The sequence below is a fragment of the Erpetoichthys calabaricus genome, chromosome 10 (genome assembly GCF_900747795.2).
Source record: "Erpetoichthys calabaricus chromosome 10, fErpCal1.3, whole genome shotgun sequence".
In the NCBI taxonomy this organism is placed as follows: Eukaryota; Metazoa; Chordata; class Cladistia; order Polypteriformes; family Polypteridae; genus Erpetoichthys; species Erpetoichthys calabaricus.
This window is the reverse complement of record NC_041403.2, coordinates 11,424,131-11,450,731: the sequence shown is the minus strand read 5'-3', so window position 1 is coordinate 11,450,731 and position 26,601 is coordinate 11,424,131. Positions and strand designations below refer to the sequence as shown.

General features: G+C 42.4%; 1 protein-coding gene across 1 annotated transcript in view; it reads left to right on the top strand.

Annotated features, from left to right (window-relative positions):
- The first annotated feature begins 4,374 nt into the window (after nucleotides 1-4,374).
- The window catches only part of fam78bb (family with sequence similarity 78 member Bb), a 59,891-nt gene continuing 37,664 nt past the window's right edge, over nucleotides 4,375-26,601 (top strand). The window contains exon 1 of the mRNA XM_028810875.2: nucleotides 4,375-5,863. Coding sequence (XP_028666708.2) covers nucleotides 5,601-5,863 — 263 coding nt within the window. The 5' untranslated portion in view covers nucleotides 4,375-5,600. The remainder of the gene's footprint in view (nucleotides 5,864-26,601) is intronic.

Sequence of the window (26,601 nt, the reverse complement as noted above, 5' to 3'; positions counted from 1 at the left end):
TTAATTCTTATTTTGTCTTTTTTTTGTCTCTTTCTTCATTGTGTAAAGCACTTTGAGCTACATCATTTGTATGAAAATGTGCTATAGAAATAAATATTGTTTCTGCCGCTCGTGTATGTGGATTTCACTTTCACCAAACAACAAATCTTTAAATTCTCGCAGACAGGCCTCTTCATTGGGAAGAAACGCTACTTTTCCCTGATGGCAACACGAATTAGACAATCTACAAGTCTCCGACTTAAAGTTTTAAGCCGAGCAATATCTACATAGTTCTATCATATCACCGATGTTCTTTTATTCAATCTCTTTTCGCTGTTCTGTTATTTCACCAAGTAATAATTTCCGTTCGTTTGCGCTAATCTGATCTTTACTCTCAGTTTTTTGAGACTTTTGAATTTTCCCACTTCCATAATCTCTAACCTGCTCTGTATGTGTATCACACCAACGTTTATGAATTCTTTACGACGTTCTACTTTTGTCATCTACTCTTTGTCTTTTATTTCTGGTCCCGGGTCTGGTTAAATCTCTTGGCACAAAGTCTCGTCTCGAGGGACATGAAAGTGTCTCTCTGATAAAGTCTCGTCTCATCCCAGGCTAAAAAGTCTTAGATAGATAGATAGATAGATAGATAGATAGATAGATAGATAGATAGATAGATAGATAGATAGATAGATAGATAGATAGATAGATAGATAGATAGATAGATAGATAGATAGATAGATAGATAGATAGATAGATAGATAGATAGATAGATAGATAGATAGATAGATAGATAGATACTTTATTAATCCCAATGTGAAATTCACAAATTCTTGTCTCTTCCCAGGATTTTTTTTGTTATAATAGAGAGATTACTATGGAAATGCCTTGTTGGTGAAAGAGGTCAGACTGGTCTAAACTGAACAAAAGGCGTCCATATGTCAGATCACTGCTCTCTAGACATGTGGTGAGCAGGAAAGCATCTCAGAAAACACAACATGTTGAACCTTAAGATGGATGGGCTACAACAGTAGAAGATCACATCGGGTTCCAGCCAAGAACAGAAAGCTGAGGCTGCAGTGGGCACAGGCTCACCAAATCTGGACAGATGAAGACTGGAAAAACATCGCCTGGTCTGATGAAGCTCGATTTCTGCTGAGGCACACAGATGGTAGGTGCAGAATTTGGAGCCAACAGCACAAATCCGTGGACCCAACACGCTTTGTGTCAACAGTCCCAGCTGGTGGTGGTGGTGTACTGATGAGGAGAATTTTCCTTGGCACACTTTGGGTCTGCTAATACCAACCAATCATCAGCCTATCTGAGTGTTGTTTCTGACCATGCACATCCCTTGATGGCCACAATTTACCCATCTTCTAATGGCTACACCCAGCATGATGATGGACCATGTCGCAAAGCAAAACTTGTTTCATGAACATCACAATGAGTTCAGTGCTCTTCATTGGATCTCCCAGTCACCAGATCTGAACCCAATAAAACATCTTTGGGATGTGGGAGAATAGGAGATGAATGTGCCGCTAAGAAACCTGCAGAAACTGGGTGATGCAATCGTGTGAACGTGGACCAGAATTTCAACTGAACATTAGCTTGAACATCTTGTTGGGCTTAAAGGGGCTGCTCTTAACTGGTTCAGGTCATATCTAACTGGTAGACACTTTTCCGTGACTTTAAATTCCTCTTTTTCGTCTACTGCTCCTCTTAAATGTGGTGTTCCTCAGGGATCCATTTTGGGTCCTATTTTATTCTCCATATACCTTCACCCTATTGGAGCAATTTTTAGGAAATTTAGCATTGCTTTTCACTGCTATGCTGATGATACTCAGGTTTATATTCCCGTCTGCAACTCTGCAATGAATCAACTGCACAACTGTCTGTCTGAACTAAGATCCTGGATGGCTAATAATTTTCTTGATCTGAATCACAATAAAACTGAGGTGCTTATAGTGGGTCCATCAGCTGAAGTCCAAATTGGTCTTGGACTTCTCGGCTCTTTCTCTGTCTTATACAAACCTCAAGTCTGCACTCTTGGTGTTATCTTTGACAGTAACCTCTCTTTTGAGAAACAAGTAAATTCTGTAGTCAAGAGTTGCTTTTTCCAGCTTCGTCTTTTAGGTAAGATAAAGTCTTTTTGACCTTCTAGGGTTCTTGAGATAGCTACTCATGCGTTTATTTTTTCTCGCCTCGATTACTGCAACTCAATGTATTCTGGGATTAGCAAATCTCTGATACGCAGGTTACAGTTGGTCCAGAATGCTGACGCTCGCTTCTGATGGGGCAAGAAAGTCTGACTCAGTTTCTCCAATATTAGCTTCTTTACACTGACTGCCTGTCAGTTTTCGAATTGATTTTAAAATCTTGCTGCTAGTTTTTAAATCTTTACATGGGTTTGCTCCTGCCTATTTATCTGAATTGTGTGCTTTACACCAGCCATACAGAGTGCTTAGATCTTCTGGTCAGTTGTTTCTTGTTGTCCCTTGTACCAAGTGTAAAACTAAGGGGGACAGACAGGTCTTGTGCAGCTGCTGCTCCTCACCTGTGGAACTCTTTACCTCATCACATAAAGGAGTCGTCTACAATTAAACTGTTTAAAACAAAATTAAAGACTCATTTCTATTCACTTGCTTTCCGTGACCTTCAGTAACGCTGATGGTTTCATCATTGTGATTATGTAACATTACTTCTATTTATTATTTATTTTATTTATGTTCATTTATTTTATTTCTATTTATGTTATTCATGTTAATTGTATGTTTTTCTTTTATTCTATTATTGTAAAGCACTTTTTCCACAGCTTTCCTATGTTGTTTTAGATGTGCTATATAAATAAATTGACATTGACATTGTTTCCAACTTCTTGTAGAATCCATGCCATGAAGAACTAGGGCTGTTATGAGGGCAACAGGAGACCATACCGGTATTAGGATGGTGGTCCTAAGAATCTGGTCAGTGAGTGTATATGTTTAATATATTTTTGAGCCAACTGAGGTGGCTCGGGCATCTGATACTGTTACCTCCTGGATGCCTCCATGTGTGGGTTTTACAGGCACAACTAGCTGAGTGGAGACCCCCAGGGAAGACGCAGGGCTTCAGGGATGGTTATGTCTACCAGGTGGCTTTGGGATCCCATAGTGTGAGTTGGCAAATGTGGCTGGGGAAAGGGACTTATGTTCCTGACTGCTAAGACTGTTGCCCCACAACCCGGCTTCAGATAAGTGGTGGAGAATGAATGAATGACTGAATGACGTAATTAATTAATTAATTAATTAATTAATTAATTAATTAATTAATTAATTAATTAATGCAGGGGCGGCCTTAGGCATGTGCAAACTGTACACCTGCACAGGGCCGCCAAATCCCAGGGGACGCCACGCCAATATATATTGAATATAAAACAGAAAGAAAAAATAACGACACAGCTGATGGCAATGTGGCCGAAAAACATTGTGTTTCTTGTTAATTAGTACACCGTATTTACTAATGTCGCTCGAGTCGGAGCAGTAAGCTATATGTAGTATTATAACGTTCTGCCGTAATGAGAATATCATGGGCCGCCATTTAGTTTTCAAGTTACGGACACGCGTATATAGAAGCGAAGCTAGTGCAAGTGGGCGAGTCGTCTTACAAGTTAATAAGATACTGTGTATAAGATACAATATTGACATTGGGGGGCGAAGGGGCCACCGATTCTTTCTCTGCCCAGGGCCACCACAAGCCTAGAGCCGCCCCTGATGAATGAATGAATGAATGAATGAATGAACTCTGAATTTGTTTAATTCTGAGTTTATGTACATCACCTTAGTCAACATTTGTTGTGTTTCAATGTGCTTTATAAGTAAAAGATTGATTGATTGATTGATTGATTGATTGATTGATTGATTGATTGATTGATTGATTGATAAGAAACCAAATCCATAAAATTAGCATGTCGACTGTGTACCCACAACCCGGCTTCAGATAAGTGGTGGAGAATGAATGAATGAATGAATGAATGAATGAATGAATGAATGAACTCTGAATTTGTTTAATTCTGAATTTATGTACATCACTTTAGTCAACATTTGTTGTGTTTCAATGTGCTTTATAAGTAAAAGATTGATTGATTGATTGATTGATTGATTGATTGATAAGAAACCAAAGCCATAAAATTAGCATGTCAAATGTGTACTTCGCTACTCTTAGTAAAAGAATAAGGGTTTTATTAATTAATTAATTTATTTATTTGAGACCAGATTATTTATTTTCTAAGATTTTTCAGGTAATGAAGACCGATGTTGTGAGGTCAGGTAGTTGTACTCACTGAACATGGCGCCCATGACTGACCACATGTTGCACGCCGACTTTCCCTGGACAATTTTGTCCACGTGACAGTTGTCACTATATCCTACAACCTGATAATAAATTCGGTGCATCCACCGTTTTCCCGAGCAGCGGTGTTTAGTGAAAGCAGTGAATGATCCGGGGTTATCACTGCCTCGGTTGTATACAGAATCCCCAAATCTCGCAGATGTAGCGTGCCTGCGGCATATTAAATCACTCAGCAGTTGCGAGAGGAGGGCACATGCCAGTCGGCATCGTGCGCATGGCACGGGGCGCGATTATCGGATTGGAGCTGATTATCTGTCAGACCGCTTGCCACTGCGTTCAGCAGGCTTATTACCGCAGCTCGCTCTACAAATTGCAGACTGCCGGCTCAGGACGGATCGCCGCTGCGGCCAAACTACATCCACGTCCGTCAGTCGCAAACTAACGCGACGCGTTTTTTTTGTTTTTTTTTTTACGTTTCCAAAACTGCTTCATTGAGCATCATCTCTCGGCAAGGAAACAAAGGTGTGACGCTGATGAGAGAGGATGAGTCAGGGGGAAGCCGATGCAGAAGAGTGCGAAGCTGGAAGGATTGCGTTCAGTTGAAGCTGAGGCACCTTGCGTACGCGGGGTTGCTTGGTTCTTACGTCTGCACCTCAGCAAGAAAAGGACCTGCGCGACACCCGCAATGAAAGATGTCTTACATCGCAGGTCGTCTGAACGTCGCTCAAACCGGTCCATGTGCCACCGGTAAATCTAGCCGGGGATATGACGGTAATGCAGGGGTCTCTGCCCTGCTGCTCTCGCTGTGCCCCTCGCCATTCTCTATGATGTGGAAAACCGCCGCGCCGATCTCCTTCTTCTCTTCACTTTGGCTTATCTGTTCGGAGACATGCTGACCTGGCTTCCTCTGCGCTTATTTCCTGCTCTTTGTGAAATGACAGCCAAGGGGAGACGAAAAAAGGGGCGCAGACCGGGAGCCGGACGTGTGGATTTTAAAAGAAGGTTGAGCCGATAATAAAGCAAAAAGGGAGTGAAGCTTAAAGAGTCGAAAGGGTGCCACATAAAAAGGGAAGAAGGCAAAAGGAGAAAACGCACAAAGAGAAGCCGCTACCGCTGCCTCAGGAGAGATCCGCTATACGAGCTGCTTGGAAGCCAGCCAGAGAGGCATCCCCGACTCCATCCCCGTCTCTCCAGGATTATCCGTGGTTTGATCGCTTCATTCTCATTGTATTCGTGTTTATTTGGTCTGTGACTCGCTCGCTGTGTTCACCCCCCATATCGCACACACCCAAACCATGGGATGCATACAAAGCATCACTTGCAAATCGAGAATCAAAAGGGAGAATATTGTGGTGTACGACGTATCAGCAACCATCGACCCCTGTCCAACGCTCATCGAGGAGAACTCTCCGATCGTGCTGCGCTACAAGACCCCGTATTTCAAGGCGTCCGCCAGGGTAGTGATGCCCGCTGTCCCACGCAATGAGACCTGGGTGGTCGGCTGGATACAAGCCTGCAATCAAATGGAGTTTTACAACACCTACAGCGACTTGGGCATGTAAGTGGATTTAATGCTGGGCTCCTAGTGTTTGGGGGGATTGTCGGAGGGCGAACAGGTCGAGGACTAAGTGAATCTGACGATTCCTGCAGGGTTACATACAGCGCGGGGCGAATGCAGCTGCGGTAGGGGGCAGTCACCCGCACAGACAGCACATCCACAGGCGTGCAGCCCCTGCTTCACCGATCGGCCTTAATAAAACGACCCACCTCAAGTTATGGTGCTTTGTGGGATCATATGGGCATGAGGCGCTTAACTGGCATTCGGCATGGGTGCTGAGTACTGCCTATCTGTCTTGGAAAGGGCGCTTTTCACATCTATCTATCTATCTATCTATCTATCTATCTATCTATCTATCTATCTATCTATCTATCTATTATATAGTGCCTTTCATATTCATTTATCTATGCTATTTAGATTTTTATATTTATTTAACTATTTTATTGTGTTTTTCATATTTAATTATTATGCAGTATAATTGTAACTTTCATATCATAAATGTATCTATTGTATACTGCCTTTCAACTTTATTTATAATATAGTGCCTTTTATATCTCTCTATTATATAGTGTCTTTCATCTTTGCATATAATATAGTGTCTTTCATATCTATCTATCTATCTATCTATCTATCTATCTATCTATCTATCTATTATATAGTGCCTTTCACATTCATTTATCTATGCTATTGTGATTTTTATATTTATTTATTATGCAGTATAATTGTAACTTTCATATCATATATGTATCTATTGTATACTGCCTTTCAACTTTATTTATAATATAGTGCCTGTCATATCTGTCTATTATATAGTGTCTTTCATCTTTGCATATAATATAGTGCCTTTCATATCTATCTATCTATCTATCTATCTATCTATCTATCTATCTATCTATCTATCTATCTATGACATAGTGATTTTCATATTTATGTATCAATTTTATTGTATATTTAATTCTTTCATATTTATATGAAATTTAAATGAATGTGAAATGAATTAAATATTTATATATTAAATAGTGCATTTTCTATGAATGTATCTATAATATATGTATAGTGCGTATATAAATATATATATATAGTGTGTGTATATATATATATATATATATATATATATATATATATATATATATATATATATATATATATATATATATATATATATTAAATAGTGCGTTTTCTATTAATGTATCTACAATACAGTGTGCTATAAAAATCTATTAGTGCATTTTCTATCTAGCTATAATATAGTGCCCTCTATCTATCTATCTATCTATCTATCTATCTATCTATCTATCTATCTATCTGTCATATCACATCATATAGTACCTTTTTATCTATCTATCTATCTATCTATCTATCTATCTATCTATCTATCTATCTATCTATCTATCTATCTATCTGTCATATCACATCATATAGTACCTTTTTATCTATCTATCTATCTATCTATCTATCTATCTATCTATCTATCTATCTATCTATCTATGATATAGTGATTTTCATATTTATGTATCAATTTTATTGTATATTTAATTATTTCATATTTATATGAAATTTAAATGAATGTGAAATGAATTAAATATTTATATATTAAATAGTGCATTTTCTATGAATGTATCTATAATATATGTATAGTGCGTATATAAATATATATATATAGTGTGTGTATATATATATATATATATATATATATATATTAAATAGTGCGTTTTCTATTAATGTATCTACAATACAGTGTGCTATAAAAATCTATTAGTGCATTTTCTATCTAGCTATAATATAGTGCCCTCTATCTATCTATCTATCTATCTATCTATCTATCTATCTATCTATCTATCTATCTATCTATCTATCTATCTATCTATCTATCTATCTGTCATATCACATCATATAGTACCTTTTTATCTATCTATCTATCTATCTATCTATCTATCTATCTATCTATCTATCTATCTATGATATAGTGATTTTCATATTTATGTATCAATTTTATTGTATATTTAATTATTTCATATTTATATGAAATTTAAATGAATGTGAAATGAATTAAACATATATATATTAAATACTGCGTTTTCTATTAATGTATCTACAATACAGTGTGCTTTAAAAATCTATTATATAGTGCATTTTCTATCTAGCTCTAATATAGTGCCATCTATCTATCTATCTATCTATCTATCTATCTATCTATCTATCTATCTATCTATCTATCTATCTATCTATCTATCTATCTATCTATCTATCTATCTATCTATCTATCTATCTATCTATCAACTGCTGTTGCTAGCTGCGTGAAACTGGACGCTTGACAATAATTGGAAACCACAACTGACACGTGGTGTAACGTAATGAATCACGTATTGTGTTTTTAAATCCTCGCATCTGTCCAGACTTGCGGTAACCAGGCGTGGGCACAGTCTCCAGGGACCTGGGCGTGATGTATTTGGGGCAGAATCTACTCGATGGCATACTTAAGGTTTTTTTTTTTTTTTAATGGAGTGAAGGGGTCGCTATCTTCTTTGAGCCTCCTCCAGCTCGACCCCAAACGCGGGGTATCATCCATATCCCATGTCTGTGCAGGTTGTAGCAAATGTCTATGAAATGCCTCACACACTACTTTTTTCACATGAACTAAGGAAATATCTCACGGAATGTAAAATGCGGAAAGGCGTTTTCAAAAATTAATATGGATGTGGCTGTTGAAAGCGTTTAGCAAAGCGTTATCAGCGTTTGTTTGAATTCATTTGCGTGGAATTTTAATGCTGTTGGGTGCCGAACCTCGCACTTGAAAAGGGCAGTTTGATAATTCGCAAGGAATAATGTAAAATGATAGGTGTGATGGAATTATTACCGGATAAGTAGCGAGAGAAGGCTTGATCGCCTAATAAGTTCAGATATCATGAAACGACTTCCAAATTTTAATGTAAAAAAGAGTCTGGTAAACATAACCGCCACGTTACAGCCGGTAAACAAGCCAGCGGTTCGGTTTCGCGCTTTATTACGTTCTGATCCCTCATTCTTGGCCGGAGTTCTCGTCTTCACACCGTTAACTAGTAGTAGTGAGGCGGACGGGGGCGCCGTGTACGAGAGACGGTGTGTTGCTAGTGCAGTATTAATTGAAACAGCGCGAGACCTCCGTTATTCCCGCTATCCCGCTATACGCCTCTTCAGTTCAGGTGAACCGGCGTGTTCGGCGTGAGGGAGCGGGCTGTCTGCACACAAGCGCGCTCTTTTATATCCTTAATGCATTTAAAGCGAATCGCCGAGAAGACATCGTGACATTTGGACCGAAGAGGTCATCTGGCAGCTGTTTCCCCAGGCATGCGTAGATAGGACGAATCCGTACACCACGCACCTTTCAATTCTAGGTACATTGATTTACAATAAACATATATATATCACCTGCGGTGGGTTGGCACCCTGCCCAGGATTGGTTCCTGCCTTGTGCCCTGTGTTGGCTGGGATTGGCTCCAGCAGACCCCCGTGACCCTGTGTTCGGATTCAGCGGGTTGGAAAATGGATGGATGGATGTATATATCACACTGAATTTACACTATTGATGTAAAACAGCCAACGCTTTTAAATAGGAGTAGATAATAAAGTGATGCATAGATGGCATTTGGTCACCACAATCTGGACAACTACACATCTACTTGAAGCGCTGTTGAGATTTCCTTGTCCATCCATCCACTTTGTTAACCAGGGAGGATCGCGAGACAGCTGGAGCCAATCCCATCAAGCATCGGACGCAAGGCAGGAACAATTCTTGGAAGAGATGCCAGTCCCTCACAAGGTGAACACACACACACACACACAAACATACTGGTCAGTTTATCTATAAACAGCATGTCTTTGGACATAATTGGGCTGAGCCCAGTAGGATGACGCGATTTGTCTTCAAGTTGCTAACAGATCACGTGATTGGTTAGTTTGTCCGCTGGCGCTCAAGTGTCGCTCTGGTCAGCCGCCTATAAGGACTTTTGCAAACCTTTCTGAAAACTTGTTTTCACTTTGCCGTTATGGGTTATTGAATGTAGAATGCTGGTGGACAAATTGCAAAAGTATCCATTTAATATTGAATAAACACAATAAAGTGTGCAGAAAGTGAAGGGGTCTGAATACTTTCTGAATCCTCTGTACTTTCAAGGGCTATTGTTCTCGTTTAAGTATTGTTGTCATATACAGATAACAATAATAATAATTCTTTACATTTATATAGCGCTTTCACCAGTATTGAAATTCCTGAACTCGGAGTTCCCTTTAGATTGCACAGTAAAATAAGAATAATGTAAAACAATAAAAGTAAGAATAGAATTGTAAGGTGCATAGTAAAAAATTAATTGTCTGTAGAGCAAGGAAGTGTTGTGCGTGTATATATTACTGTACGGAAGGTAAACCCAAAATTGAGTATATTATTTTTTAAAATGACTGTTGTTGTCAAAGTGATCGTCGCTATTCAGTTCAATAGACGATGGCTTGTGGGTAGAAACTGACCCTGAACCTGCTGCTGGCGCGGGTCTGGATGCACCTGTACCGCCTGACAGTCTGTGGCTGGGATGGATCAGAGAGGATCCGCCGTGTCTTCCTCCTGCAGCGCTGGGGTCCTGGATGGCTGGCGGCTCAGTCCGGGCGATGCGTTGCGCCGATCTGATCACCCTCTCTAGAGCTTTGCAGCTGCCATCACAGGTCGTGATACAACCAGATAGGATACTTTCGATGATATCATTAGAAGTTGGTGAGTATTCTAGAGTCCAGGTGCTAAATAAATCCTCATCCGCAGTATAAGAACCACTGTCTTTCGTGATCGTGTTAATATAGCGCGACCAGCTTAGATCTTCAGTGATGTCTGAAAAAACCGAAATTCTCCACCTCTGCCCCCTCAATGTGAATGGGGGGGGGGGGGCGCCCACCACCCCGCAATCTCCTATAATAGTCCACGATGGACCTTGCTGACTTTGAGCAGCAGGTTGTTGTCCCGACATCATGATGTCAGGGCTGTCACCTCTGCTCTAGAGGAAGACTCGTGTCTATCTGACATGCAGCCCATACTAGTTGTGTCGCCTGCAAATTTAATGACAGCTCAGGAGCTTTGTGTGGCCGTACTGTCATGGGTGAACAGGGGGCTGAGCACACATCCCCTGGGGACACCGGTGCTGAGTGTAAGCGTGGAGGAGGTGGCATTGCCAGTCCTTACCACTTATGGTCTTTGAGTGTCAGCATGGAGGAGGTGGCATTGCCAGTCCTTACCACGTGTCAGGAAGTCCAGGACCCAGCTGCACGGGGATGCACTGATGCGCTGACCACTGTAGCTTCCTAACCAACCTGGATGGATTTATGGAGTTGAAAGCGAAGCTGCGGGCAGCATGTAGCGCAAATGCCATTGCATCGTCTGTGAGTCTGTTTGGCCTCTAGGCGAACTGGAGTGGATCGAGTGTAGCGGGTAGCATGGATGCGATGTGATCTTTAACCATATTTGCTTAAAGTGTTCTTTATGGTTAGCGTGTGTGTATCTACTGTAATATAATATGCTGCTGTCTATAAATCTGAATGCGTTTGTATCCTAATTTTGCAAATTTTCCAAAAAAAAAACAACGTCTCTTTATGAAAATGTAGTGACCGCGCTTGCATTTTATTATACTTAAGTTCTCCCAGAAGGCATTTCTGGGACTTGGGACGCGTATCTAAAGTAATCCCCCTCGGGGGTTTAATCTGTTCTCCCCTTTGGGCAGTCTACTTACTGTCCGCACATGCGCTTTACTTCACCCTGCGCAGCGCTGGGCGCCACGCTTATAATATTGGTATTAGTACAATCTATTTAACTGACGCCTTTATCCAATGGGACTTATAACATGGGCGGCACGGTGGCGCAGTGGGTAGCGCTGCTGCCTCGCAGTAAGGAGACCTGGGGACCTGCATGTTCTCCCCGTGTCTGCGTGGGTTTCCTCCCACAGTCCAAAGACATGCTGGTTAGGTGGATTGGCGATTCTACATTGGCTTGGTGTGTTTGTGTGTGTCCTGCGGTGGGTTGGCACCCTGCCCGGGATTGGTTCCCTGCCTTGTGCCCTGTGTTGGCTGGGATTGGCTCCAGCAGACCCCCGTGACCCTGTGTTCGGATTCAGCGGGTTGGAAAATGGATGGATGGATGGACTTACAACATTTGCCATACAATTGGTGACATTTCATTTGTTTTCCGCAATAGGGCAGGTGAAGCGACTTGCTCAGGCGCCACAAATTTGTTGAACCCCACATCCTCAGGGTTGCTCTACCAATAAAAGGCGCATGCAGTCGCCGTATCTTCCCATGTACACACTCGGATACCTTAGCGCCCCGTCTCTTCCATTTTCAGTAATGATTAAATGGGCACACACGTTGCCTCCTGTTAGATTTTCGACACAAACCTCCAATTCAGATCTGTCGGTATGGCGCCTTCTCTCTGTCACGTTCATGCTACTTAAAAGTCTCCAGACCTTGTTGGCCAATTTAAGGCGTGCGACTTGGTTGCAGATCGCCAATGTATCGCCCAGCTGATCAGAACTGGTGCCAGTGACGTAGTGTCGGGGTGGGCGGGCCAAGCTAGCAGCGACACGCTCCTCAGAGTCCTCAGCCAATTGACATAATTAGACTGAGCCCGGCAGGATGACGTCATTTGTCTTCAAGTTGCTAACTTGTCATATGATTTATCAAAGTGGTCCGTTTGTCCGTTCGGGTCAGTCGCCTATATACGGGTGGGCTGGTCTCGCCACTAATCACTGCTACTGAGCTGCCCAACTGTTTTCATCCTCTCAAAATGACAAAGTGGGCGTCTCGGGTTACAAAAAACTGACGTATCCTCGTCAGGCGCACACACAGCCACGTCTTTAACACATTCTCCATTATTCTGCTCTTCAGATCTACTGTATTAAATAGTGACTGTCGTTCCAGAGTCCTTTCAATTCTGGTATCCATAATCAGGCCCGCGTGCATGACAGCGACAACTACTGGGCAGTGGGCACCACCACGTGTAGAGCCGTTTAAAAGGAGTGAACTGGAGGGCATCGAACGGTGTCAAAGCTCATGAAGCGAGATAAGGGCGCTGTCAGAAAACATCCCGTCTGAATTTGGGATGTGCCTAAATAATTAATACTTAGCTGTTATAGGTGGCTGTCTCTCCCCGTCTCACAGAAAAGTAGTTGTATATCGACAAATATGAAAGGCAGGGTGTGAAAAAAGATATGAGAGGATATAAAACAGCTGTAGACAGATGGCAAGGAATGAAAGGCAGTGCATAAAAGTGATCTACTCCTCCTATGGAATAGTATAGTTATGTAGATATTAACGTCACTGACTGTGAAAAGCACCTAATAGATAAATAAGACAAATAATGGAGTGAAACGACTTACTTGATAAATATATAAACTGAAAGACACCATGTAATAGACGTGTATGAAAGGCGCTATATAAAACTGTTGTAGACAGATGGCAAGTTTTGAAGTGCACCGTGTAAAACTGATCAAGACAGACGGGCACATGTGAAATATTATAGTTATATACTGTAGATATAAAGGTCTCTGTATGTGAGATATGAAAGGCACTATATAAAACGGATCTAGATAGACAGGTACGTGTAATGTTTTAGACAGATGTGAATGTCACTTTCTGTGAGATTGGAAAGGCGCTATATAAAACCGTTGTAAATAGATGGCAAGTTTTGAAATTCACTGTATAAAATTCATCAAGACAGACGGGAACATGTGAAATATTATAGTTGTACAGATGTGAATGTCCCTATATGTGAGATATGAAAGGCACTAAATAAAATGTAATTGACAAAGACAGATATGATTGAGTGAAATGCTTTATTTGATAAATATAGATACAGTGAAAGGTACAATGTAAGAGACAAATATGAAAGGCACTATATAAAACAATTATATGGGATAAAACTGATCTAGGGAGACAGATATGATGTATTAAACTGACATGAATGTCCCTCTATACGAGATATGAAAGGCACTATATAAAACAGTTGTAGACAAAACAGCATGTTATGAAATGCACTGTTTAAACTAAACTGATCTAGGTAGACAGGCACACATGATGTATTATCCAGATATGAATGTCACTATAGTGTCACTATGAAAGGCGCTATATTAAACAAAGATAGATGGAAAACACACATGATAGAGTAGCTGAAAGGATGTGTGTAATAGATGGATATGAAGGCACTATATAAATATGAGGTGTCACTATAGGATAGCTATGAAAGGCACTATAAAATACACAGATAGACAGAAAGCGTGTACACACATGATGTAGTAAATTTCTTTTTTTGCTAGATATACAGACAAAGTGAAAGGCAACACGTAAGAGATGTAGATAGATGGCAAATTATGAAATGTACTATAGAAAATGACTTAGGTAGACAGACGCAGAAGAAATATTATACATACAGTGCATCCAGAAAGTATTCACAGCACATCACTTTTTCCACATTTTCTTATGTTACAGCCTTATTCCAAAATGGATTAAATTCATTTTTTTCCTCAGAATTCTACACACAACACCCCATAATGACAACGTGAAAAAAGTTTACTTGAGGTTTTTGAAAATTTATTAAAAATAAAAAAACTGAGAAATCCCATGTCCATAAGTATTCACAGCCTTTGCTCAATACTTTGTCGATGCCCCTTTGGCAGCAATTCCAGCCTCAAGTCTTGTTGAATATGATGCCACAAGCTTGGCACACCTATCCTTGGCCAGTTTCGCCCATTCCTCTTTGCAGCACCTCTCAAGCTCCATCAGGTTGGATGGGAAGCATCGGTGCACAGCCATTTTAAGATCTCTCCAGAGATGTTCAATCAGATTCAAGTCTGGGCTCTGGCTGGGCCACTCAAGGACATTCACAGAGTTGTCCTGAAGCCACTCCTTTGATATCTTGACTGTGTGCTTAGGGTCGTTGACCTGCTGAAAGATGAACCGTCACCCCAGTCTGAGGTCAATAGCGCTCTGGAGCAGGTTTTCATCCAGGATGTCTCTGTACATTGCTGCAGTCATCTTTCCCTTTATCCTGACTAGTCTCCCAGTTCCTGCCGCTGAAAAACATCCCCACAGCATGATGCTGCCACCACCATGCTTCACTGTAGGGATGATGCCAGGTTTCCCCCAAATGTGACACCTGGCATTCACACCAAAGAGTTCAATCTTTGTCTCATCAGACCAGAGAATTTTCTTTCTCATGGTCTGAGAGTCCTTCAGGTGCCTTTTGGCAAACTCCAGGCGGGCTGCCATGTGCCTTTTACTAAGGAGTGGCTTCCGTCTGGCCACTCTACCATACAGGCCTGATTAGTGGATTGCTTGCGAGATGGTTGTCCTTCTGGAAGGTTCTCCTGTCTCCACAGAGTACCTCTGGAGCTCTGACAGAGTGACCATCGGGTTCTTGGTCACCTCCCTGACTAAGGCCCTTCTCCCCCGATCGCTCAGTTTAGATGGCCGGCCAGCTCTAGGAAGAGTCCTGGTGGTTTCGAACTTCTTCCACTTACGGATGATGGAGGCCACTGTGCTCATTGGGACCTTCAAAGCAGCAGAAATCTTTCTGTAACCTTCCCCAGATTTGTGCCTCGATACAATCCTGTCTCGGAGGTCTACAGACAATTCCTTTGACTTCATGCTTGGTTTGTGCTCTGACATGAACTGTCAACTGTGGGACCTTCTATAGACAGGTGTGTGCCTTTCCAAATCATGTCCAATCAACTGAATTTACCACAGGTGGACTCCAATGAAGCTGCAGAAACATCTCAAGGATGATCAGGGGAAACAGGATGCACCTGAGCTCAGTTTTGAGCTTCATGGTAAAGGCTGTGAATACTTATGTACATGTGCTTTCTCAATTTTTTTATTTTTAATAAATTTGCAAAAACCTCAAGTAAACTTTTTTCACGTTTTCATTATGGGGTGTTGTGTGTAGAATTCTGAGGAAAAAAATGAATTTAATCCATTTTGGAATAAGGCTGTAACATAACAAAATGTGGAAAAAGTGATGCGCTGGGAATACTTTCCTGATGCACTGTAGTTATCTAGATACAAATACCATTAATGAGAGATATGGGAAGCACCAGATAGATGAAAAAGACACTAATTATGGAATGAAATGCTTTCAAACATATATAAAATTAAAGTATGACAGTATGAACAGATATGAATGTCACTATAGGATAGCTGTGCAAGGCGCTATATAAAGCATAGATATAGAGAAAGTACACAAATGATAGAGTGCTTTATTTGATTGATTTACAGATAAAGTGTAAAGCACCTTGTAACAGAGAGATATTTAGGCACCATATAAAACAGACCTGCAGTTTCACACAAGAGGAATATTGGGGCACCAACCTGGTCGTCCAAGTTTAATAAATGCAAAACAAGCACTCGATGGTTCAAAATAAACAAACTAAAGTGGTGTCCTGTCGAGGGACGTTTCTCAAGCCTCATAAAGTCACAGCAGGATGAAGCTCCGTCCTGTGGTGCATTCTCAAAATTAGTGACGCTTCCTTCTGGGAACCAGGGAATCCAGAAGGGACGGAGTCATTTGTCCTCACTTGGTGTTTTCTCAGAGCTGCGGAGGGAGAAAGCATGGATAAGGTTAGTGCCAGCGCCCCCTCTTGACCCGGCATGGAAACACATACCTCAGAAGAACCTAAACAATGATGTGTGAGATATTTATATGTGTGTGTGTGTGTATATAATATTGTGGTTTGGTGGTGGAACAACAGTCTTCAACTCAAAGAATTTTAGGGACGCCAACCTAGTCTTCCCTTTTCTTCGTCACTAGACGAATGAAAAGCTTTAAAAAAAAGATAGAAACGTATGAGTCCTTGCACAAATCAATGCTGTGGGGTTTCACATATGTATATATATATATATATATATATATATATATATATATATATATATGGTTGAAATAGTTTACTGTCAAATAAATGCAAAGAGTACACGACACGTGTTTCGCCCTCATTCTGGGCTCATCAGGCGTTACCTGGTAGGTAACCACCCACACTATCAGATTGTGACACAGACTTCGAATGCCGTGAATATATATATATATATATATATATATATATATATATATATGTGTGTGTGTGTGTGTGTGTGTGTGTGTGTGAGACCGAAGGAAGTGATGTCAATAGTGGGGTCGGAACCAGAAGTGACATCATCGGGGCCAGGCAGAATTTCTTTTAACTGATCTGCCAAGAAGTGAGAGAAGAGTTTAGTGCACACCACCACCCTCTGGTCTGGCATGGAATTACTATCATTCAGCCCTTTAGCTGCCTCCCATGTGCATGTGCGTGACAAATTTTTATATATATATATATATATATATATATTTGCTGGCATCACCCCCTGCTCACTTCGCTCAAACAACCCCCCCACCCCTGCCAGCGCTACGTGCCGTTGTGAAGAGGGGGACTGAACGCTCTTCTGAAACCCCCTCTTAAAAGGTGATATAATGGGTAAACAAATCTTTTTATTTTTTTACCTCCTCTTTGCTCAATCAGCTGCTGCTGCTGTGCTGCATGATGTACATCTAGCACGGCGCTTCGAACGTGTAAAAGCCTTTTGTCTCACTGCCTTGTCTCTCTTCTCCCCTAGATATCCTCACACACTATTCAATCTCTTTTCGCTGATCTGTTATTTCACCAAGTAATATTTTCCGTATGTTTGCGGTAATGCGGTCTTTACTATGAGTATTTTGAGACTCTCGAATTTTCGCCTTTGTAGATTTCAAACTGTGTTTTGGGTCGTTGTCTTGTTGGAATATCCAACCCCTGCGTAACTTCAACTTTGTGACTGATGCTTGAACATTATTTGTTGATATTGGGTTGAATTCATGTGACCCTCGACTTTAACAAGGGCACCAGTCCCTGAACTGGCCACACAGCCCCACAGCATGATGGAACCTCCACCAAATTTGACAGTAGGTAGCAGGTGTTTTTCTTAGAATGCGGTGTTCTTCTTCCGCCATGCAAAGCCCTTTTTGTTCTGACCAAGTAACTCCATTTGTGTCTCATCAGTCCAAAGCACTTTGTTCCAAAATGAATCTGGCTTGTCTAAATGAGCATTGGCATACAACAAGCGACTCTGTTTGTGGCGTGAGTGCAGAAAGGGCTTCTTTCTCATCACCCTGCCATACAGATGTTCTTTGTACAAATTGCTCTGAATTGTAGAACAATGTACAGATACACCATCTGCAGCCAGATGTTCTTGCAGGTCTTTGGAGGTGATCTGTGGGTTGTCTGTCACCATTCTCACAATCCTGCTCATATGCCGCTCCTGTATTTTTCTTGGCCTGCCAGACCTGCTGGGTTTAACAGCAACTGTGCCTGTGGCCTTCCATTTCCTGTTTCCATTCCTTACAGTTACAGAAACTGACAGTTTAAACCTCTGAGATAGCTTTTTGTAGCCTTCCCCTAAACCATGATACTGAACAATCTTTGTTTTCAGATCTTTGGAGAGTTGCTTTGAGGATCCCATGCTGTCACTCTTCAGAGGAGAGTCAAAGGGAAGGAAGCACAACTTGCAATTGACCACCTGAAATCCCTTTATATCTCATGACTGGACACACCTGTCTATGAAGTTCAAGGCTTAATGAGCTCATCAACCAAGTAATCAGCATTGAGCAGTGACAGGCATTCAAATCAGCAAAATGACAAGGGGACCCACATTTGTGCACAGCCAGTTTTTCACATTTGATTTAATTTTATACAACTAAATACTGCGTCACTAAAAATCTTTGTTCGGAAAACACCGCAGTACTCAGATGTTCCTAGGAAATGAAAGACAGACCACTGTTATCTTTTTTGTTGAAAGGAGAGTCAATTATTATGCAGGCTGAGAGGGGGTCCCAAACATTTTCATGACTGTATATATATATATATATATGGGCGGCACGGTGGTGCAGTGGTAGCGCTGCTGCCTTGCAGTAAGGAGACCTGGGTTCGCTTCCTGTGTCCTTCCTGCGTGGAGTTTGCATGTTCTCCCCGTGTCTGCGTGGGTTTCCTCCGGGCGCTCCAGTTTCCTCCCACAGTCCAAAGACATGCAGGTTAGGTCGATTGGTGATTCTAAATTGGCCCTAGTGTGTGCTTGGTGTGTGGGTGTGTTTGTCTGTGTCCTGCGGTGGATTGGCACTCTGCCCGGGATTGGTTCCTACCTTGTGCCCTGTGTTGGCTGGGATTGGCTCCAGCAGACCCCCGTGACCCAGTGTTCGGATTCAGCAGGTTGGTAAATGGATGGATGGATATATATATATGTATATATGTGTATATATATATATATATATATATATATTGTGGCAGGAGGCTGGGGGGCAAACCCAGCCGGGATGCCTGAAAGGACCGGGAGGTGGTTTATATGTCCCCCGGGCCACGAGAGGGCATCCATTCTGGATGTCGAGCGGACCACGGGGAAGAAGCAAGGAGGCTCAAGCCCATTGGGGCCCGTGGTCACCGCCAGGGGGCGCCCTGAGCATTGTGGAATCCGGGAAACATGAACTTCCGCCACACCTGGGAAGGTGGAGGAAGATCCTTCCAGCAATTCCCGGAGTGCTTCTGGGTGCAAGGGCAGCACTTCTGCCACACCAGGAAGTGCTGCCGGAAGGACATCATCAGGCACCTGGAGCACATCCGGGTTGAAATAAAAGGGGCCGCCTTCCTACAATCAGGGAGCTAGAGTCGGGAGCGGGAGCAGGAGCAGGATGAAGCTCCCGGGAGCAGAGGAAAGGTGGTCCAAGGACATTGTGGAGAAGGCCCGTGTTAGGGGTGTTTGGTGCGGGAGCACTCTGTACTGTGTGAAGTAGAGGAAAAATAAACGTGTGCTTTTATAAAGAAGTGGTGTCTGTCTGGTGGTGTTCGGGCGTATCTCACAGTATATATATATATATATATATACACTAGTCATTTAGCCCGTTACAATAATGGGCGCTAGAACAGTAGTACATAAACATTAGTAGGAACAGTCTATATTAAATGGCAAGGGACTTTTGTTGATGTTTACTTGCTGAGCTCACCGTTCTTCGTGGGTTGCCGCCGTCTTTTGTGTGTCTTTAATTTTCTGTGACAGTAATACAGTCTTGTACGTCCGCTGGCTTGTACGTCCGTAATATACCTTTAATTTTCTCTGGCGGTAATACAGGCGTGTGCGTCGGTAATATGCCTTTAATCTCCTCTGACAGTAACACTGGCTTGTATGTGGCTGTAATATGCGTCACTGTATTGTGTACCTTTAATTTCCTCTCGCTGTAATACTGGTTTGTATTTCCGTAAAACGCCTGTAACTTTCTCTGACAGTAATATCGCGCCTCGCACCGTGCCCCGCGCACGCGCACTTCACCAGAAGACACCCACACACGGACACCTGGATGCACATAGGGATTTTATTAAAGAGGATATATCTATATGTATTTTTGTATATTTATATAGCTATAGATGGATTATATTTAATTTAGTGTGGTGCTGAGGTGTCGCCCTCTGCACTTGGGTCCCAATCCGGGTCACAACACGAAAATGAAGGAGTCACAAAAAGGTTTGTAGATGGTTGCATACAAAGTAAATCAAATGGTTTCATGGAGTTCAAAATAGAACTTCTGCATAGGTGGAAAATGGTGGTATTTAAAGAGAGGCAGAGGAAGTGATGTCATCGGGACCAGAGCCGGAAGTGACATCATCAGGGCCAGGTGGAATTTCCCGAGAATTGTCTGCAGTGGAAGAAGAGAAAGGTTTAATGCACTCTGCCCCCTTCTGGTCCGGCATGGAATTTCCCTCATCTGAGCCCTTTATTTGCCTCCCATGGGCACATGTGTGACAGTATATCTATATCTATACATTATATAAGAAGACTTATAGATTTGAAATTCAGTACTGCATATAGATATGATGTAGGTCCATAGCTAAAATGTGATATACAATTTATTAAACAGACATGGATAGTGAAAACAACATGTGGAAGAGTGAAAGGCTCTATTTAATGCATACATAGAGTGAAAGGCACTATATAACAGACAGATGTGAAAGGCGCTATATAAAAGAGACTTGGCTATAAATTAAAATGCTATAGAACACAGGCGGAGATAGATGAGTTCTAGACATCTAGACAGATGGCTAGAAAAGGCCCTCCACAATAAACTGCACAAAGCCACCTTGGACAGGGGTGGTCTGACGTTTTGGCAGCTGTACTGTTTCCTCCCCCCATATGCGGTGGTCTTCCCAGTATTGTGCGTCCGGACGCTGGATGAGGCCGTTATTAATAACTGATTGATGGATGGCTAAGCACCATATTATTATTTTTTTTTCTGCTCTCATTTATTTCCAAGGTGATTGATGGTGGCAGCGTTTTGCTGCTTTGAAGTGCCTTGCAGCGTATTTCAGCCTGACAAATATTATATGAAGACGGTTATTAAAAGCATCCTTTCTTGAGATGTTCATTGATTTCTTTTTTAGTTTTATTTTTAAGTTTGTTTCTCCAGATACTCGTCACTTGCTTTTAGATCTTTTCGAAGCCTTAAATCGGTTGCGGCTTTCCAGATTTGCTCCATCTACCGTGGATGTTTTTTTTTTGTTGCTATTTATAGAGTACCTTGAACTATTTAGTTTAGAATGAGCGGCGCTCGGAGTTTCATGCAAAGCGTGGAGCTGCTAAACGTTGTGATGGAGATCAGGTTGCATTCGTATCCTTTATTGTGCGTGTTGTATTTTAGTTTGCTTTGTCATTTGGTGGCACGCTGGCACAGTGGCTGGCATTACCTGATTCAATTGCTAGTTTGTGTACATTCTGTGTGTACTTTGCATGTTCTCCCTTTGACCCTGGACTTCTTCGAACTCCTAAATGAACTCTGGCGTGTGGGTATCTGAGTCAATGAAGGCCTTGGTTTTTTAATAAAACAATGTGCCCCTCAAAAATGAAAAGTCATGCCAGCCCCTGAATGCCATGCACGTCAAAAGCCTCATTCTTCTTCCTAATGGATTCCATTGACCTCCTTCATCTTCAAAGACCCTAACGTGAGGAGTTGGTGGTGTAACTGTCCCGTCAGGAGACTGCAGTGTCCACCCCTCCGTGTGCCATGGACTTCGCTTCATTTGATTTTGATTGTCCATCCAACTTGTTTTTTTTTTGTTTTAGTCAAATCACAGGCTGGGATGTCCAGTTAATGGCTGGATAATTGCATAGCATGTTTCGTTCTGTGGCGGCATGGTGGCGCAGTGGGTAGCGCTGCTGCCTCGCAGTTAGGAGAGCTGGGTTCACTTCCCAGGTCCTCCCTGCGTGGAGTTTGCATGTTCTCCCCGTGTCTGCGTGGGTTCCCTCCCACAGTCCAAAGACATTCAGGTTAGGTGCATTGGCGATTCTAAATTGGCCCTAGTGTGTGCTTGGTGTGTGAGCGTGTTTGTGTGTGTCCTGCGGTGGGTTGGCACCCTGCCCGGGATTGGTTCCTGCCTTGTGCCCTGTGTTGGCTGGATTGGCTCCAGCAGACCCCCGTGACCCTGTGTTCGGATTCAGCGTTTTAGACAATGGATGGATGTTTCGTTCCTCATGTGTAAACTGCAGCCATTTTGGAGCATCACTTTCATGAAGCTGCAGAATGTATTTTGTTCTATTGCAGCCTTGTGCTAAAATCTTTTAAATGTGTTTTTTCCACTCCTGATGACACCATCAACACCCCCCAGAATGACAAAGCGATAACTGGATTTTAAAATTTCAGTGCATTTATTAAAAAAATAATAAATAAAATAACAACAAATATCTCATTGAGACAAGGATTCAGGTTGCCTGCCTTGTAACTCCGCAGGTGTGGCGTCCCTTTCTGGAGCCTGGGTGACAATTGAGCAGGTGGCAGGTGACATGACAAAGTCGGTCAGCACAGGCGATAAGATCTCGAGGTCCGGCGACTTTCCTGTGTGTTGGTCATCCCTTATGGACACCCTAGCTGACGCTCAGAGGGAGACTCCATGCTTGCCACTCCACTTGAAGTGGTGGGAGTTGTGGATGCAGTAGGGATGGCGAGGAGGAAGAAGGTAGCAGTGGGAGGCAATGGTTAAGTCCATTAGCGCTGTCCACAAACCCTTGTAGGTTGAAAGTGGGGTGCGGTCTATTAAGACGTCCCCCAACCCGCTCTCTCCGGAAATGGGGGGGGGGTGGTTACCTTGTGTTTGGTATTCTATTGCACCCCCTGAGGACTGAGCAGTAAAAGAGTAGAATCCTCAAAAACAGAACAAACTGCTTGGAAGGTCTCCTCGGAGGGCTGAAAACCTTCATGGTATCCTACACCTCCATGAGGGAATGGCTCTTACATCTGCTCCCCTGGCTAAGTAAGCCCGGTTCCAGGGGGCTACTCTTAGAGGTTTTGACCCAAGCTGAAATGGCAGCCTAGGCATACAAATAGAAAACCAAAACCTTAGGAGACTCAGTGTAACATCTACAGGTGCATCTCAATAAATTAGAATATCATCGAAACGTTCATTTATTTCAGTAATTCAATTCAAAAAGTGAAACTCATGTATTCTATAGATTCATTACACACAGAGTGACATTTCAAGCATTTATTTCTTTTCATTTTGCTCATTATGACTTACAGGTAGGCGGCACGGTGGCGCAGTGGGTAGCACTGCTGCCTCGCAGTTGGGAGATCTGGGGACCTGGGTTCGCTTCCCGGGTCCTCCCTGCGTGGAGTTTGCATGTTCTCCCCGTGTCTGCGTGGGTTTCCTCCGGGCGCTCCGGTTTCCTCCCACAGTCCAAAGACATGCAGGTTAGGTGGATTGGCGATTCTAAATTGGCCCTACTGTGTGCTTGGTGTGTGGGTGGGTGTGTTTGTGTGTGTCCTGCGGTGGGTTGGCACCCTGCCCAGGATTGGTTCCTGCCTTGTGCCCTGTGTTGGCTGGGATTGGCTCCAGCAGACCCCCGTGACCCTGTGTTCGGATTCAGCGGGTTGGAAAATGGATGGATGGATGGACTTACAGGTAATGAAAACTCAAAATTCAGTATCTCAGAAAATTAGAATATCACATAAGACCAATAAAAACAAATGATTTGTAATACAGGAATGTTGGCCTACTGAAGAGTCTGTCCATGTAGGCACTTGATACTTGGTCAGGGCTCCTTTGTCATGAATGACTGCATCAATGTTGCGTGGCATGGAGGCGATCAGCCTGTGGCACTGCTGAGGTGTTATGGAAGCCCAGGATGCTTTGATCGCGGCCTTCAGCTCGTCTGCATTGTTGGCTCTGCTGTCTCTCATCTTCCTCTTCCTCACAGATTCTCTGTATTGTTTAGGTCAGGCGAGTTTGCTGACCAATCAAGCACAGTGATGCCATGGTCATTAAATCAGGTGTTGGTACTTTTGGCAGTGTGGGCAGGTGCCAAGTCATGCTGGAAAAAGAAATCAGCATCTCCATAAAGCTTTTCAGCAGAGGTGCGCATGAAGTGCTCTGAAATTTCCTGGTAGACGTCTGGCTGCGCTGACTTTGGACTTGATAAATAAAACCCAGTGGACCAACACCAGCAGATGACATAGCTCCCCAAATCATCACTGGCTGTGGAAACTTCACACTGGACCTCAAGCAACTTGGATTCTGTGTCTCTCCACTCTTCCTCCTGAATCTGGGACCGCAATTATCCTAATGAAATGCAAAATTGACTTTCATCTGATAGGAGGACTTTGGACCACTGAACCACATTCCAGTCCATTTTCTTCTTAGCCCAGGTAAGGGGCTTCTGACATCATCTCTTGTTCAGGAATGCTGTGACAGTTGTAGCCCACGTCCCTGATATGTCTGTTTGTGGTGGCTCTTGAAGCTCTGACTCCAGCTGCAGTCCACTTCTTCGGAATCTCCCCCAAATTCTGCTTCACTGTCCTCTGAAGGTTTCGCTTATCCCTGTTGCTTGTGCACCTTTTTCTGCTGTCACATTTTTTTCCTTCCACTCAACTTTCCATTAATATGCTTGGATACAGCACTCTGTGAACAGCCAGCGTCTTTAGCAATGACCTTCTGTGGCTGACCCTCCTTGTGGAGGGTCTCAATGACTGTCTTCAGGACAACCGTCAAGTCAGCAGTCTTCCCCATGATGGTGTGGCCTACTGAACCAGACTGAGAGACCATTTAAAGGCCCAGGACCCCTTTGCAGGTGTTTTTAGGTTCATTAGCTGAGTGGATAAGGACACCAGGGGCCTCATGTATAAACAGTGCATACGCACAAAAATGTTGCATACTCCCATTTTCACACTCACATCATGATGTATAAAACCTAAACTTGGCATAAAGCCACGCACAAATTTCACGCTAGCTCAATCCCTGGCGTATGCAAGTTCTCCACTCGGTTTTGCAAACTGGAGGCACCCAGCGATAAAGCAGTGCTACTGTTCCAGTGTGGTTTCCTTTTCTTTTTTAGATCCACATCCCTGACGTGGCTTTATCATATACACTGAAATTAACCACATATTGTTTATTAGTTTAAGGCATCTGAATGTAATTAATCCTGTAACAATATAATAGTCGACGGAATGGCCAAACTAATCTAAATACCATAGCTGCTTTAGCGTTGTTACCCTCACTGCACCACTGAGAATATTTATCCCACTGTATCTGAGTGGGGAATCACAGCTCTACAGCAGCTGATCGGAAAGAGAATTCTCGGTATACACCATCAAGCACACGCTGCCTCAGCCATGCACACTGTCTATTTGAACTTCACTCATACGACAAATGCTTCAGAGCCTTTCCTGTGGACCTCGCGGTTCAGAAACAGTTTCATCCCAAGACCTCTGAACGCACTCAATCAATCCATCAAGTGATCCTTGTAGAACTGTTTGAACTTATTAGTACAATCACCTCACTGTAAACTTGCGATACAGTTATAATATTGCACAACCTGAGCCACTTTATAAAGTGCGTATTTACATATGATGACGATATCATTTTAAGATGAAATGCAGCAAAATATGTTTATTACATTTATACAGATAAAATGTTATCATCATTTAAATAATCTATATTGTTAATCATTAAACATGTGAGGACACGGTGCTGCAGTGCTAGCAAGGAGCTGGCGCCTGTTCAGGGATTGTTCCTGCCTCACCTGTATTCTTGCTGGGGCAGGCACGACACTGGAACGATAGATGGACAGAATAATTAAACACGTACTACGAAGATATTTCAATGTTCCTTAAAAGTTTTGAAGAATTGGTGTTCTAAGCTTACAGATGGCTTAATGTCTGTTACAGAGCTGATTGTGCGGCGATTGGTTACTTGGAGAAAGAAAAGTAAGTACAGGAATTGGGGGTTAGTACGTTTGAAAGAGACAGTACTGCTGCAATAAATTATTTCATCGTGTGTCGTGCACGGCGCAGCAAGCATCTTGTGTGAGGCAGGAACAATCACTGGACGTGGCGCCAGCTCATCACCATCACTGCGCCACCGTGTTCCCATGTTTAATAACATGCTTTAACTCCTATCATCATGAAAATGATATCAAATATACATCTCAGTATTTAAATTGTTCAGAGAACTGTAATATCACGAATGTAATGGATTCTGTGTCCTGTCGGAGGAAGAGAAAGCCCGTTTAAGAAGCACATAGTGATTCACACACAGAGCACATAGAAGATCAAATTCAAAACAAAGCATTTAACGCGCTACTTTAGTTACGATGGGATTTGAGATGATGTTCTACTTTAATGACAATAAACTACGTGATTATAGTGGAAATTTTGAGATTAA